Source organism: Triticum aestivum, chromosome 5B, assembly GCF_018294505.1.
Source record: "Triticum aestivum cultivar Chinese Spring chromosome 5B, IWGSC CS RefSeq v2.1, whole genome shotgun sequence".
Taxonomy (NCBI): Eukaryota; Viridiplantae; Streptophyta; class Magnoliopsida; order Poales; family Poaceae; genus Triticum; species Triticum aestivum.
Genome location: NC_057807.1, coordinates 568,990,966 through 569,008,329, shown reverse-complemented (window position 1 = coordinate 569,008,329; position 17,364 = coordinate 568,990,966). Strand labels below are relative to the sequence as shown.

The following is a 17,364-nucleotide window of genomic DNA, read 5'->3' as shown; positions in this document are numbered from 1 at the left end:
ATAAATGACTAATTCAAATTAAAGAAAAAAGAATGATTTGGCAACGATTGTACAGTCAGAAAACCTAACATAATCCCAGCTGTTGTTCTTTTTTTTTTGTAGTAATATATAACAAAAAAAAGAAGACCATTCTTCTTCTGACAGACGGGCCTCCTTTCCCCGTCTCTGTTTCCCAACTACTAGTAACCGATCCCCAGTAGGTCACCCGCCTCCGCCCTATCGCGGATCGCCCCCGGCCATCCGTCATCGCGCGCGGCCGCAGGATCAAACGACCAGGCGGCGTCTCCCAGCCCCCGGCTTCCTCGCGATTTATTTACCTGCCCGCGTCACCAGAAAGCCTTCCTTTCCGCGCGATTAAAAGAGCCGCGCGGTAGAACGCATCCGGCCGTCCACGTGGGGGCGGCGGCGGCGGCGGCTTAGGAGAGGCGGGTGCCGCAGGAGATGTGAGAGACTGCCCGCTGCGAGATGGCGGCGGCGGGCGGCGAGGCCGCGGCGGCGGCGCTGGCGGCGGCGAAGAAGCGGGCGGCGTCGCGGAGCTGGATCCTGTTCGACGCGGCGGGGGAGGAGCGGGAGCTCGACGCCGACAAGTACGCCATCATGCACCGCGTCGACATCAACGCGCGCGACCTGCGCATCCTCGACCCGCTGCTCTCCTACCCCTCCACCATCCTCGGCCGCGAGCGCGCCATCGTGCTCAATCTCGAGGTGAGGACCCCCCGCCGCCGGCCCTGAGTATCCCCCCCCCCCTCTCTCCGGGCGGAATTGTGCGGTCGATTACGGCCTTCTGCTTCTGCTTTTCGTCGGGAATTTCGCTAGATGGCTGGGATCATGGAGCAGCACGAATTCCTGGAATTCATTCTGTTTCCCCTTTTTTTTGTTTTAGGATTTTTTTAGGTGGATCATGTGCTGATTTGGGCTCATCATAGTGGTGCTGCGTTTTGACTCAATTTTAGTAGACGTGTGTACTGAACTTATTATAGTTTAATCATTCGTTTTGACGATTTTAGTGTGGTGTCGGCGTTCTGTTTCCATGGATCAAAGGAGCTGATACAGCTGCCAGTATTTTTTATCTGATAATATAGTGATATTCATGATTCATTCGCTCCTGGTAATCTCTGACGACTCTTTTGTCTGTTTTTGGTGGAACTCTCATCGGCGGGTGGATCAGCACATAAAGGCGATCGTTACATCTGAAGAGGTGATCTTAACTGCTTATACTTTTTCACTGTCGAATAGGAGTACTTGTCATGGTAGGATTTTTCCATTATTCCTTCTCATGAGCTGGACTACTTCATGAATTTTGTGGGGAGTATATGCGCAATTTCACTCACTCTCTGACTAGAATGATTAGGTATCTATAGTTGTGAAATAGTTATGAGGGAATTAGAGGATTTTATATGGTTCTGGCACAAAATGGAACAATCGTAGCCTCCATACAATGCTGAATTTGATGTGATCTGCCAATTTTGAACCTCTACCTGCAATAAGCACTATGTGGAAGTTTCAAATCAGTTTGTTACACAATATCCTGGGAGCCATGGCTTATTTCATTGTACTGTGTGCATCTAAGTATATTCTTAGTTGTCCTGCAATGTTGGTGATATACTCACAGTTATTGCTTTTGGCTGGGCTCAGGTTTTGCTCAGGGATCCTTCAGATGAAAATGTCATTCCTGTTGTAGAGGAGCTCCGGAGACGACTAGCACCTTCAAGTGCTGCTCAGCATGATGGAAAGGATAATTTAAGTGGCCAGCATGATGCGGAAGCTGCTGAAGAAGATGGTAAGTTTAGTTGCCATTTCTTGAAATTACAGATGTCAGAAGCTGAGAAGCATGCTCTCTTTTTTGTCAGGTTGCTCTATCTCTGTAATGTTGATTGTAGTAACTTCTATCACATATGTCCATGTGAAGTATGCCAATTTCCCTTCTATGCCCAACAATTGAAATAAATAAGTAACAAAACGTTCTGAAGGAATGCAAACATGTAAAAGAAAGCTATTGATAAAAAAATCCGATTGGGATGTGGCCAGTTGGCCACACTGTTCTGTTGTATTCCTTTTTTAGTGCATGTCCATGTCAGTTGGACATTCTTTTGGCAAAAATACAACCACCTGTCCAAGAAGAAAACTCCAAAGTGTACAGTCTTGGCACCTTACTATTATATCGTGATGCTTATCTGAGTTTTCTTGTACTAGACCAATTACTCTGCATGTTATGCAATTTTATTCACCGGGTAATCTGTTGAGAGAAATTTGAGATACTACAATATTGATCTAGTGGAGACATGTGGCTACCCTTCCTTTTAATAAGGATTACTATGGTTGACCAAAGTATGTTTACATTTTATTATAGGTTACAACCGGACCCATGTCTGATTAATTTAACTCACATGGTGACAGTCATACAAACCAGTAATGGTGTCATTCTGATTGTTTACAACAATGCTATCACTTTTTTCTCTTGGTATGTCGTATATAATATACATATATAATAATTGTTGTGTCATCCTGATTCTTAGATCAAAATGAGTCAGAAGCATATTTTCTGTCCGATTGGTTCATGCCAGCTGGTACATTTGTATAACCATACCCGTGTTCTAGAATAGTAGTGTCAATCTTACTGATTTTATTGCTTCTTTATTTCTGGTTTAGCTGCCAGTTATCGTTAATTCATATCCATGGAAATAAGGTTGCATACTTATGCACATTTTTTTCATGCCCTGCAATCATGTTTATGAACACCAGAATCTCCCTTTGAGTTCCGTGCACTTGAGGTTACTTTGGAAGCAATCTGCAGCTTTCTTGATGCACGCACTACTGAGCTGGAGACTAATGCTTACCCAGCTTTGGATGACCTGACATCCAAGGTGAGTAAGCACATGCTTACTCTACTTTACTCTACTTTATGGTACTAACATTGTTGAGTAGGAATTTTTTCATAGAATGATAGAAAGATGTCATAGTAGATATCTCATTTCTCCTATACGCCACTTTTGGTCATATATGTTTCAGGATCCATTTAGTGTCCGTAGAATTATATATGGTGAGAATAAGATCAAGATGTTAGACAGTGCACTTTACTTCTGAAAGGAGTGCATGCTAGAAAACGCTAGAAAGTGTTATTTACTCCATATAACTGTTAATAACAGGTAGTCAGTCTGCCATAAGATTTTCATTCACCACCAAACATAATAGTAGCTAAAGTAGCATTGCAGAACTTTATGATGACATAACGTTTTATTGAGGAATAAAATGTCACATTAACACACCTACTTCTGTAACACCTTCATATGCTTAGCAACTTACCATGCACCCATTAAAGCACGCCAGGCTAAATTATCTCTAAATCCTTGTTGGCTTGTTGAAAACTTATGATGACATAAAGCTTCATTGAGGAATAATATGGCACATCTGGGTAAACACCTTCGTATGTTTATTACTTTTCCATAACCCATGAAAGCATGTCAGGCTAAAATATCTCCAAACTGTTTATTGGCTTGTTCTTCTATTTTCTCCATATCAATTTTCTCTACTATCTGCACCACAGATTAGTAGCCACAACTTGGACAAGGTACGGAAGTTAAAAAGTGGCATGACGAGATTGACTGCAAGGGTCCAGAAGGTCTGGTTTCCTGTTCATTCTGTTTCATTTAGTTTGTTATCTGACACTTCATTGTTTAGTGACTTCTATGTATATTCTTCAAACATTGACTTCTTATGATGTTCTGTATGTCATATTGTCATCTGAATTCCACTACTGTGTAAGCCAAATTCCGATTATGTGCGAGTCATGTGAATTAAAGAGGCCATACAGTTCTGAACGTCTGATGGGCATCGCCATGCTTTTCCTTTTTCCCTTGTCTATCATATCGCACGCCCTATTTCAAGTTCTCAACAGGGAATATGATTCGTAATTAATCTACTCAAGCGATTATTTAGAACAGAAGTAAACAACCCAAAACATCTGGAAGAGCATTTCTAATACCGGATGGTATATCTATATTTCATAATGTAGAACCCTTTTTGTTTATTTTTATTTTTTATTCTAATCATCGCTTAGACTGCACCGTTTTTATTTATTCTCTTGCATACTTCGTTGGAACATTATCTTAGCTTTTCTCTTCGGCCTTTTATGTGTATCTTAAAAAACTTGATGGGGTGGAATTGTCTTCCTTCATGCAACCTCAGGAATGCGTGAGCTGTTCCAGAATCTATATAGTGCTCCAGCTAATATTTTTCCTCTGATCACATACATTCTCATGGATGAGTCTATGCTATTTTTGTCTTGAAATGTACTCCCTACGTAACTTAATATAAGATGTTTTTTGGCACTACGATAGTGCCAAAAAACGTCTTATATTAAGTTACAGAGGGAGTATATTATACTCCCTCCGTCCTGAAATACTTGTCATAGATATGGATGTATCTAGATGTATTTTAGTTTTAGATACATCCATTTTCATCCATTTTGATGACAAGTAATTCCGGACGGAGGGAGTAGTATATTTTGTGAGTAGCTCCTATGGACTGCTATGATTATTTTCCTTGTTTATGGTTTTCTAGCATATCACAAGGTGTATTTTAATTTCTAGGTGAGAGATGAGCTTGAACAATTATTGGATGATGACGATGACATGGCTGATCTTTACTTGTCTAGAAAGTTGGCTGGGGCATCATCCCCTGTCAGTGGTTCCGGTGGACCAAATTGGTTCCCAGCATCCCCAACTATTGGTTCAAAAATATCAAGAGCTAGTAGAGCCAGTGCAGCAACTATACATGGAAATGAGAATGATGTGGAAGAGCTGGAGATGTTGCTGGAGGTTGTTATTTGCTCTCTGCTTTAAAATCTCTTGTTTACACTCTCTGGCAGAGTACTGAAATTTACATATACTTGCAGGCATATTTCATGCAGATAGATGGCACATTAAACAAATTGACAACGGTAAGTTGAGGCAGCTAAGTCAAGTACACAGTATCATAATAGGCTAGCAAAATCAGGACTCTTATCGTTACAGTACCACTGAAGCTCTGTTAAGCCTTGTTTAAAACCTAGGATCTGGCATTTTGTTGATGTTGTATTTGTCTGCAACTTCTTTTTCAGCTGAGAGAGTATATTGATGACACAGAAGATTATATTAACATTCAGGTAAGCTTTCTAGTAAAATATGTGTTCTTGATGTGAACCTTTTCACCCTTGGAGCACCGCTTATTTTTCTTCTTCTTTGCAGCTTGATAATCACCGTAATCAGTTGATTCAGGTAATTTTGAAAGTTCAAACCTTGTGATTTGCTTTCTGAAATATGTTAGTACTTCAGAACAGTTCATTTTAGATATTCTTGTGCTTGTAATAAACATATGCTTAATTACAACAAATCTTAATGGGCAACCCCATGTCAAGTAAAGGTTTCATAAACTTGTCTGATGTAGATAACTATCATATTTCCTGCTAGTTACCACAGTGGTCCCATTGCATTGCAAAATTCTAGTCTGAATATTCATTGGCTCGTTACATGTTAAACATTCTGCCAGAGTAAAACTTAATTTCTCTTTACTTCGTGCAGCTAGAGCTATTCTTGAGTTCTGGGACCGTCTGCTTATCACTTTACTCATTGGTTGCTGGAGTCTTTGGTATGAACATACCTTACACCTGGAACGACGGCCATGGATATGTCTTCAAATGGGTAAATGGCATCACTTTTTCATATAACATGCTCCATTTAGCGTTTGATGATTGTGAATTATTTTATAGCGACCGCCTCACTCGTCCATAACATTGTGTTTGCCATGTTGCAGGTGGTTATTGTATCAGGGCTGTTTTGTGCTTTCATGTTTGTCACGATTGTCGCTTATGCTCGGCACAAGGGTCTTGTTGGGTCCTGAACAGCTGGAATAACCGCATTACTCGCTTCCTTCAACTGTAAATTTTGAGCTAGAGCATCAACTTTGCGGATGATTCGTCTCTTGTACCAAATTCATTAGCATGGCATTAGGGATGATGAAAAGGAACAATAAATAGAAATGAAATAGGAATTCGGAGGTATACATGTTGCAATGTGGTTTCTCCCGTTTTGGTTTTTATTTCCTGGCGATGCTGGCTGGGGGAGGCAAAAGGGGCTTATAGAATGTCCGTCCAGTGTGCAGCGAGGCCCCAGACCCCTTGACTGGAGTTTCATCGGTGTCCAACGGAAGGGTCTACTGAACTGAATAACATGTATTTAGATCGAATGGTGCTCGTGCATATATTTCCAGGAAAATGGAATCGGAAGCCAGGGATTCAGGTTCATGAGGAAGGATGCAAACGGGGTCCATGAATTCTCTGAAACCAAGCCACCATGTTGATCCTTGAAATCAATATGATCGAGTTGCCATCCTCTTGCAATTCCTTCGCCCTTGTTCGGGAAGCAATACCATTTTTCTTCTGAAATGATTTGAAAATTGCTGCCCACTCCTACCGCGTGGTTACGGGAAGCAATCTTGGAAGGCTCACAAGTCACAACCCCAAAGAACAACAAAATAAAGAATGGTGATTAGATAGACTGGCGTAAGCAAAAGCCATAAGGACACACCCTGAGCTCATATGCACCCGCATAAACAGTAAAGTCCAAAAAAATAGTAAAAGAAATTAAAAATTTCCTGATTTTTTTGTGATAAGCATTAATGATGTCTCACATATGTGCAAAGGTTCGTGATAAAATGACATCCATGGAGATCTGGGCAAAAACAACAAAATCGATGCTCCAAAAAGACAAATTTTGTAAGCATTTTAGAGCATCGATTTTTTTTTTGTCCAGACCTCCACAAATGTCATTTTATATCATGAAAATTTTCACGCAGGTAAGACATTCATCAATGTTTATCACAAAAAGAAAATTAGTTTTTTTTGCATTTTGTTACTATTGTTTTGGATTTTTACTGTTCATCCAACACGGACCCTTGCGCATACGTCTAGACCTAGCTGCGCGGACATAGTTTGTCATCCAACACGGTACCTCATTGATCTGCGGACAAGTCTACTTGTTCAAAACCCCACAAACAAGACACACAAACCAGAGGGCTTTGCAGGTGTTTGGACCGCCGTCATGTATGCGTCCAACACCCTGGTCCCACCCAACCGCCCAGAAAGCCTTCTCCACGTGAAGTGATTGCTACACATTCATGCCAGCCAGCAGCGCTCCAGAGCGAACGTGACTCCACGACATCGATGCCTGTCTGAGTGACGCGACCAGACGAGCGGTGGGAGGGGGGGGGGGGGGGGGGTAAGGGGTGGCGCTTCAATGCCAGTGCGATAACCGAGAAGCCTACTCCGCACTCTGGCCTACTTCCCATCCCTTCGTCTGGCCACGCTTGTTTAAGCCCGACTCCGGCGCCGTCCACCACACTGAAACACTCTCTCCTAGCACAGCCTTACCTCCCCCCTCATGCCCGACGCCATCCACACCATGCCAAAGTCATGGTTCTCCGTGCTGGCCGTCATCGGCTCTGGATCTCCCTCCGGATCCAGATCTTAGTGCCGCCGCTGGCGCTCTCCGGGCCCCTCGACCTCCACGACGCCCGCCTCATCCGAGAAGGGGGAGATCATCATCTCCTCCTCCAACGAGGAGCAGCCTCCGCATCAACCATGCCTCCTGGCAGAGGCAGCGACGACAGACGAGGAGTACCAGCGGCAAAATCGACCTCAAGATTGAGCGGTTGCTGCGCTACCGTGTTTCGCCGCCGCTAGCCCGCTTGAAGGCGGAGTTGAGCACTACTAGGGAAAACTCTATAGGTAGACCGGTAACAGCAGCGCGGGGTTAATGGGCGTAGCGCGGGCTAAATATAGGCACTGCAGGTGGGCATTGGTAGTAGCGCTATCCCACCAAACCAGCGCTACTAATAAGTGGGCCCCATCATGCCCTCACGGGCTGGCAACAGTAGCAGTGCGGGTCACATGCCCGCGCTACTGCTAAGCCCATTAGAAGTAGCGCTGGCCCCGACACCTGCGTTGCTACTGTGGCCAGCCCGGGCACAGTTCCCCGACCCCACTTAGCAGCAACTATTGGGAAACGTAGTAGAAAACAAAAAAATCGCACCTACGGTCATCCAAGATCAATATGAAGACGCATAACCGCGTTGCAGCAGAGAAGAAGAATGTGTCGGTGTAGATTGTATTTGGAGTCCCTCGAACTGTCAATGAACGATCCCTCGTACCGCTGATGAACGGTCCCTTGAACCGAAGACCGAAAGCACGGCCTCTTTACCTGGTTGCAAGCGTGCAACCTTCACGATCCAGCAGCGTTTCGCCGCCCAGAGCTAATCATTGCCGGAGAATTAGAGGGAGGAGATTAGAACCACACGAGCTTCTAATTATGAGGACAAGAGGATTAGCCACGCTTTAATTAGTCAACTAGGACCAACTAGAACATGAACTAAAAGAACTAGAGGAGGCTCAAAATTGTGTATCAAATAGAGCAAAATCCCCTAGTATATATAGGTTGGTCTTCGGTGTTTTTGTTGGTCCTTATCAGCGTTCTCGTCTCCGAAGGGGTGATTTGCTTTGTGGATCATGGCCGACGGTGTCTCCTGGTCTGCATTGACGACTTCTCGACCGCTACCTTCATAAGCTCCTGCGTTTTAAAACGTTTGCTCCGCCAAGGCAAAGATGCTCGCAGTGCGTTGTTGGTGGATGGAGGAGGAAGAAGACTAGGGCATCCCAAGAATTTGAGTGTCATTTTTTACTTTCTATATAGGTGTTTTTGTAAGGCCAATGTGAAGCTACATATATGGCCATATGCCTTTCCGGGGGAAAAAATCTCTGCAAAAAAGCGAGCCAAATCTCTATCTCTTTTGAAAGCAAAAACAAACGAAAACACTAACGCCCACACGTGTGGGCGTTAGCCAACTCGCCCACACGCATCGATCGTCGTTCAGTCCCTTTTGCATGAATCTTGGCATGAAGAGGTTGATTTTGTGTGCCACGTAGGACAAGTCGCATATGTGGCGTGTAAGAGAGTTCGCCCGCACACCGTTTTCGTTCCGAAGTCAGCGATTGCGAGTCGGGGCGTGCGGTGGAACTGCCGTCGCGCCCGCACGCCACGCCCGTCTTCGGTTGCCGTCTCCCATGTCTCGCCACTTCGCTCTCCCCTCGCGGTTCAGTTTACTCCCCTCCCCATTCATTACTCCCCAACCCACCCATTCACACCAGTTGCATTCGATTGCGAGGAGAAACCGAGAGGAGAAGGCGACGGCGGCGGCGGAAGAGTCGACCACATTCGTGGCCGTTGGTGGGGCTCGTCGGACCGGAGCATCGTTGCCGGAGAGCCGCAGATTGAAGGTAAGGCTCCCTCCCGTGCTCACATTTCCTGCCTGCGATTTTGCGCCCCCTCCCTTTATGGTCAATTTTCGCTCGAGTTTCGTCGAGATTCCGGCCGATTCGCGGTGCTCGGCGTCCCCGTCGGCGGTGGAGTCGCGTGCTTGCCATCTAGGGCGGCATTGCGCAGTTTCGTCGCCGCGGCGGCGACAGTCATGCCGGTGTGGGCCAAATCTGTCCCCGCCCCGGTCCGCAGCCTAATCCGTTTGTTTGCCTTGCAATTGAGCCGGTGATTTTTTCAAATGTTAGTTATGATTTGCCTCGAAATGCTATGGCCATCAGCGTAGGGAGTATTTTGTTTGTTAAATTTCAAGGTATGATAGTTGCGAATGAACCCTAGATCTAGGTAGTTGCATTTCAAAGTGTAGGATAATGGCATCCATGGCATTTTCAACAACTGTCATCACTGATGGCAACTAATTTTCTGATCAACTGTGTCAATTGCCACGAATATGCTTTCCATGTGGCAACTAATTTTGTGAACACACTATGCTGTTGCCATGCCACTATCATCACTGATGGTGACTAATTTCGTGATCAAGTGTGTCAGTTGCCACGAATATGCTTTACATGTGGCAACTAAATTTGTGAACACACTATGGATGTTGCCATGACACTATCATCAGTGATGGCGACTAATTTCCTGAACAATCATGTCAGTTTTGCCATGAATACGCTTTCCATGTGGCAACTATTTTTGTGAACACACTATGTCTGTTGCCATGCCATATCCAGGACAATGGCACATTCACTGTAAAATAGACTCATTTTGCGTGAATATTTCTTGACTGCATTACATGGCAACTCATTTCTTGAGGACAGGGTGTGAGTTTCCACATTACATGTTGTGTAGTGGAAGTTGTCTGCCTTTTTTTTCAAATGCCTTGTGTTTGACACGGCAACTTTGAACATAGTACATTTGCTACTTGTGAATACATGGCAACTCATTTTTATGTGATGCCAGGGTGGAGTTGCCTTATTACATGCTGTGCAGTGGAAGTTGTGTGCCCCTTTTTCTGGAGTGCCTTGTGTTTAACATGGCAACTTGAGCATTTTTAAAGTGCCTTACAATCTGCACATCTTTTATGAAGCCAATGTGTTTAGTTGCCACATTTCATGTTGGACAGTCCTAGGGGGTGGGGGTGGGGTGGGGTGAGGGGGTGGGTGGGTGTTCCTATGATCTGCCTCAATTTCCACTTTTCAAATGAGCCAATATGGCAAGAAGATTCTGCTAGCTGGCAACTGCTTGCTTCAGAAGCACATACACGTCCAGTTGCCATGTTTGTGCAATTGCTTTTCCATTTTGATTATGTTTCTGCCTTTTTATGCATGTTCATCACATGGCAATTACCGCCTTCTTCAAAATGCATAAACCTTGGGCCAACCATTTGAGTTTTCATTTTTTTGTTCATCGAAGATATCGAGTGAAGTTACTTTATGCATTTCTTTCCGTATCCGTCGGATGTGTTTTCGTTTCACCCTAACGTGTGTTTTGTTATTATCGTAGCACAATGGCTCGTGGCGACCATCAAGATGATGATGATGACTTCATGGATGCACCGCAACAGAATCGCGCGACTGGTCGGGCAAAAGATGGCGAAGAGGTCACTTTCCAGCCCCATATGTTTTCAATGTCACATTGTGTTTTCAATCTTCAGTTAGAACTAAATTTTTCATGACATTGAACATGGCAGCAAATGATCCTTTTTCTGTTATGCAGAAGAAGAAACATCATCGCAATAGGGCTTCGCAAGAACGCCTGACCATTTTGAACGATGGATTTACTGATGAGCAGAAGGGAGCTGCTGGTGCCATGGGGATGCAGGCTCTGATGGATGTTCGCTGCAAGAACCTAGTGAACCATGTATGCGACTGGCTCGGTGAGATTTATGATCCTGCCTCTAGAGAATTTGTGATTCCAGGATGGGGAAGACTGCCTTTGGATGAGGAATCGGTGTTCTGCACTTTGGGTGTGACCCGTGGAGAAATCAAAGTCCCGTGTGAGGTGAACAATAAGATTGAGGAAGCCTTGTTCCCCCGTTTGTTTTCTAGGATGTCAACCATGCCGAATACGACTATGCTGGCAACTTCGCTGGAGGGCATGACAACCCATGGCGAGGTATTTAAGATGAAGCTGCTCATGTACTTGATCTCAGCTGTCTTTGCGCCTACCACATCTCTTCGCCCAAGAAACAAGTGCTTCCCCATCCTGGTGAATGCTCTTTCTCAACTTCTTTGTTCCCTTCAATTTTTTCTTGATTTTGATGTCATCTGGAAGCTAGTCACTCCCAGTTTTTTGATGCTTTCATTTGAATGTTGATGCGACAATTTTTTGTCTTGAAATTTGTGTTGTGCAGGCGAAGCTGAAAGACGTGAAGAAAATGAATTGGTGTAAATTCATCGCTGACTTCCTGCATGATGCATTCTCAACCAAGATGTACCAGAAGGATTGTCGCTTGCACCTAATGGTATTTCCCCCCACTCTTTTGCAAATACTCTTAGCATGGTTCAATGATTTTCCTAAATCAACATCACAGCTGTTGATATGTGTGAACCGTACAGGATCGTGCATGGCAACCGTACAAGATCATGCATGTCAACCCTTTGTTTCATTTTTATGTGAATCCTTTTACATGTGAAAGTGACTTTTGTTTAATCCATGATAACTGTAGTTGTTGCCTGCAAGGCAATATCATTTTTCAACAACACAAAAAAGTGTTCATTTCATACATTCAATCTTTTTTATACAATCTGCATGGCAACCATGATGCTGAGGTGGTGGCAGCTACCAGCATAACAAGATGGCAACTGTCAACAAATCTTGATGGCAACTAACATAGATAGATGGCAAATCTTTTTCTTCATTCTCTTCAACTTGATGACCCAGGGAAACTACATAAGCTTCCTTTTTCACCATAGCATGATTGCAACTGACATAGCTTCCTTTTTTATTGTGTATACCAGCATTTTTCAACAACACAAAAAATGTTTCATTTCATACATTCATTATCTCTTATACAATCTGCATGGCAACTACCGGCATAACAAGATGGCAACTGCCAACACAAGCATGATGGCAACTAACATAGATAGATGGCAAATCCTTTCTCTTCATTCTCTTCAACTTGATGACTGAAGAAAACTACATAAGCTTCTTTTTTTCACCATAGCATGATTGCAACTGATATAGGTTCCTTTTTATTGTGTATACCAGCTCATGTACGTCAATGCTCTTGATTTGTCCACCGTTGACTTTACTGGGATAGGCCCGCCGCCTGCACATAAGTTTGTTGTCTCTGCATGGACGAACGCTGCTGTCAAGGCTGTGCTTGCCGCAGACAGGATAACCGATACGAAATATGGGAAACTGCAGGTTAGTTCTGCCTTCTTTCTTGCACGACATTCTTCAATTTTGGATGTTGCATAACATGTGAAAAATCCCCATATGGCAATCATTTATGGCTAACAAGAGGTAAATACCTTTGGCAGCCATGGCTGTCTGCACATGGCAACCATGTTTGACCCCATATGGCAACTCCGCCATCCGTGTCGAAACTCCTTTTTCATTTCTTCTTTTTTGCAATACATGAATGTTAGTCACTGCACCTTATTTCTCTCTCACATCTTAGTTGTTTTTTGCTGGTTTCCAGCTGATGGCCAAGCATGCTATAGACTACAGTGTGTTTGGTGGGCCACAAAACTTTGGCAAGTGGATGGATGTGCATTCAGCTCCATCTTGTCCTACTGAGGTAATCAAGGATGTTTATTTTGTTTTTTGAAATTGTTTTTCTCTTTGCATTTTTGATATATATCTTACGGTTGTTTTGGTTTTTTTGTTCTTACACACGTGACTCTAATATCTTTGGTTTTTGCTACTTTTTTGTTTTTGTGATCAGGCGAGGGCACCTGTTGAGCATCTAGTTGGGCAGTTTGCCTCTGGCATGACCAGCTTGCTCGAGAAGTTGGTTGAGGGTTGGATGACACTTAATGGCTCTGACAGCGACACGGCTGCGAGGCAGTTCACATCATTCGTTGAAGAACGGACACATTGACCAACTGGTTGCTGTGGCCGGTATGACTACAACAGCTCACAGGAGCTTCCCGACACGCAATATGATCTAGATGGAGATGCTGGTCTCGACAAGGACGATGATGATGACATGGAGAATGTGCAACATGCAACCGACGACGATGAACATGGTGAAGTTCGTGTAGGTGGTAAGAAGGATAAGGCTGCACTAGATGTCCCTCCACCGAAGGAAGTAGTTGAACAAACAGTTGCGGGAGACACGGGGGTGTCGCCGTCAAAGAGGGGTAGAGCTCCAGAGGATGTTGGGCAGGGCTCTATTGGCAAGAGGTCCAGGTCCGATCCCGTAGCTGCTAGGAGGAGGTTCGACATTTATTTAGTGCTTTGTTTGTCTCTCCTTTTTAACAGACCGACCCTCTTTTTCATTGTTTGCTAAGCGCGACATGATTTTTGTGTCTCACACTTGGTATCCTTTTTTGCCATCTTTTCTATGTGCATCGAGGTGACAACTGGTGGACGAGCAGTTAAGAAGAAACAAGCACCAACGCCAACCCGTGCTTCTGCTCGATTGAACAAGGGTGCTCCCACTGTTGGTGACACCATTTCCACTAGGTCGTCTCCTCATACGTCGATGTCAAACACCGGTGATCCTGTCGTGTTGGAAGACTTGAGGAAGACAAGCAAGAAGTAGGTTCTCCCTGTTTTTTCATTTGTCATAGTGCTATTCTTTTGTTTGATGCATTCTAGATCATACACAACTTTTTCAGTTGATACATTTATGCGGCAACTACCTGTCTGCTTTTCATTGCAGCTATTCAGCTTGCCATATGAGCTATTGCCATCAGTCCCACATGGCAACTTCTTTTTTTACATGATTTATTTTTTTGCTGCATGGCAACTCCTTTTTGTTCTCCATGGCAATTGCTAACTAGGCCACATGGCAATTCTTATTCCACTCATATGGCAACTAGCAGCTCTGCACTGGCTTCCACCCCCTACATTTGTCTTGTGTGCTCATCCATACCTTGTTCTCAAATGGTAGCTCTGGCACATCACTCATTTTTTCATTTTTAAAGATGACTACCATGGCAACTATCTTGTTCAAATTTTCATACTCTTCATGCGCTTTCTTGCAGGGTGAAGAAGGCTACTACACGCGTGACCAAGCAGAACCGTAGAGACCCACTCTAATGCATTCATTCAAAGCAGTCAACAAGTTGCAACTCAGATGTTCATGAGGCCCTAGTCGAGAAAACTGCTGCTGCACCATCCACTGTTCCCACTAGCTATGATGCAAGCGGCCGACCATCTCTACCGGTTGCAGATGTGCAGGCTACAACAATAGGCATCCGTACATTTGGGAGTGATGAGTCAGTATCTGCCAAGACTGCTGAGATATTGCTCACTCTGCTGGCAATGAGGGATGCTGCTGTGACCCATGCCACCCGACCAGCAAGTGTTGAATTGGATGCTCCCGATATCAACCTAGGCAAGGAAGATTCGCGCTCATCTGATACGGATTCCAAGCGCGTGGCTACTGGTACTTATGCGTCCACAAAGGAAGGGGCTGCGGCGACAATTCAGAATGAGATGCCATCCATAGGTGAGACTCATGGCACAACAACTCCAGCTTCTGGTGGCCTAGAGGTTACTACGGTGACCGTTCCGCGAGCTGGTCTTCCACCTAGGCGTCGTAGCCCCCACAAGCAACCTGCAGACATAGCCAATGCACCAGATGTAGCTAGGAGTAGCAGAGATGACTGGTTATGTGCCTGCTTCCACACTATTCCCACCACCTGCCAAAAGCAATGTTATGGAGAAAACGGAAGTTTGGAGTACAACCGACGCACGCAGCAAGCCGGGCACGACTGGCGGAGGTGAACGTTCGGAGCAGACTGCGTGTCTCACCACCGTGGAGAACCCCAGCTTAAATCTGCGCACTTCTAAGCTCCCAGTCAACATTGGTGTCCCATACAACCCAAACAAGAAGGTTGGCAAGGAAGCTGTGGATGATACCGTTGGCAGCAAGCCTCGCCCTACTAATAAGCCTGATGATACTGCAATAGATAAGGCAGAAATGTTTGTTAATATGTCACCCCTGGATTCTGCCGGACAACTCGTTCGCGATCCGGCTGGTAGGGAGGAGAGGCACCCAATGGCCTTCACCCCACCGAGCTGTAGCCTTGGCATCGATCGCAGTCAAGATGAACCATTGGCGCAAGATCCTCTGCTAGTTGCCTTTGCTTTCCCAGCAGGCATGGCCCCAATGATGGCGCAACCAATGGCTGGCGGCAGGAAGGCTGTGAAGTTTGTAGAGCCGATAGTGCAAGGTACATTTTTTGCGTGTTTACCATTTTGGTTTCTACATTTTTTTAGTCTGACGTTTGTCACAAGCTTTTTTTGGTTAGTCACTAGTCATGGCAAATCTGATCTGATGCACATGGCAGCTGGAGTTGCTGCAACATGGCACCTATAGTTTGTTGCCATGTTCCAATTCCATTCGCCAACCACATGGCAACTGGAGTTGTTGCAACATGGCAACTTCAGTTCAATGTACTTGGCAACTGTAGTTGTTGCCACATGGCAACTGTAGTGCACTACACAAGGCAACTGTAGTTGTCTCCACATGGCAACTCACTATTTTTGCACCTGCATTTCATATTGTACATCCTTTTTTTCACAATAACTTGTTGTTTCCAAGTATCCTAACCCATTGTTTTGATCCTTGTAGCCACCCCTGATGAGATTTCGGCGTCACTTGATGCCACTTACCGCAGGATTGAGGATGAAGCATTGAATAGGAGGTCCTCACGGGGTCATGGGCAATCAAGTTCCAACGTGCCTGCTGAGTCGGTATCCGAGGATACCATTAGAAGTGCCACCCCTGGATCTGTGAGGCAGCATAGGGTAGTTCACGCACCCCCAGCGGATGACTATGAGCCCGAAGTCAAGGCCACAAAGGAGCAGAACCAGCTGTATGATATTGTCAAGCGTTTTGGAAACGCGAGGTCCAGCAGCAAGCACATGAAGGAGCTGAAAGCGTAACGTCCACACCACATAACCCCTCACCTGCTTTTCTATTATTTTTTTCCTTTGCTATTCCAGCCATGCTTTCTTTATGTTTCATTTTTTATTTTAATTAGTAGACATGATTCTTTCATGCTATATCATTTTCATACAGCTCATGTTTGGACAGAACCAAAGTCATACAATGTGATGCGATGTACGTCGACCTGGATGATCTTGCTGAGTCTGTGAGGCCACTTGGCAAAATGTCGAAGAATGTAGTTGCGTGTGCGATTGACTTCATCAACAGGCATATGGATATTTGTCCCGACAAAACAATCATGCAGTACACTGTGACCTGCAAAATATGGGATGGTGACTATCACCATAAAATCCCGAGGAAGAATTTTGCCACGCATGGTGATTTCAAGCTCACACCGAAGAAATGCGTGAGTGTTCCTTCTTGTTTGCACATCTTTTTTTCACATGCTATGTTTTGTTAGTAGCTATGCTTCACACTGTGGGCTACATATTGTTTTTGTGACAGATGTTTCATGTGGCAACAGCTGCCATGTAAACTAAGTTTGACTGTTTTTAATGCAACTTATGTGGCAACTTGAATTAAAATATTGGGCAACTTTGTTCATACATGGGTGGCAACTTCTTTTAATTACACATGGCAAATAAATATTCTCTGTGGGCGTATTTTTGGTCACTTGCTGCTTTGTCATTCATGTACCTCTTACTGCATCCGGCAATATCTTTACATATCATTTTTCCAACTACATCATTGTTGTTTTTGATGTGAAATCTGCCTTTTCTTTTCCTTTTATTTTACTTGCAGGTACTGTTTCCCATGTGCCAAGAGCTTGCACCACACGACTAATACGTCTCCAACGTATCTATAATTTTGATTGTTCCATGCTATTATATTATTTGTTTTGGATGTTTATGGGCTTTATTATACACTTTTATATTATTTTTGGGA

At 44.4% G+C, this 17,364-nt stretch overlaps 1 protein-coding gene across 1 annotated transcript; it reads left to right on the top strand.

Moving 5' to 3' along the window:
• Positions 1 to 274: 274 nt before the first annotated feature.
• On the top strand, positions 275 to 6,037 carry LOC123113268 (magnesium transporter MRS2-I). The gene is made up of 11 exons (XM_044534469.1): positions 275 to 705; positions 1,169 to 1,198; positions 1,636 to 1,780; positions 2,743 to 2,864; positions 3,545 to 3,619; positions 4,590 to 4,817; positions 4,895 to 4,939; positions 5,099 to 5,143; positions 5,226 to 5,255; positions 5,559 to 5,678; positions 5,791 to 6,037. Exons 1-11 carry the CDS (start codon positions 466 to 468, stop codon positions 5,875 to 5,877), a joined length of 1,167 nt encoding a protein of 388 aa, XP_044390404.1. The 5' UTR covers positions 275 to 465; the 3' UTR covers positions 5,878 to 6,037.
• The last annotated feature ends 11,327 nt before the right edge of the window (positions 6,038 to 17,364 follow it).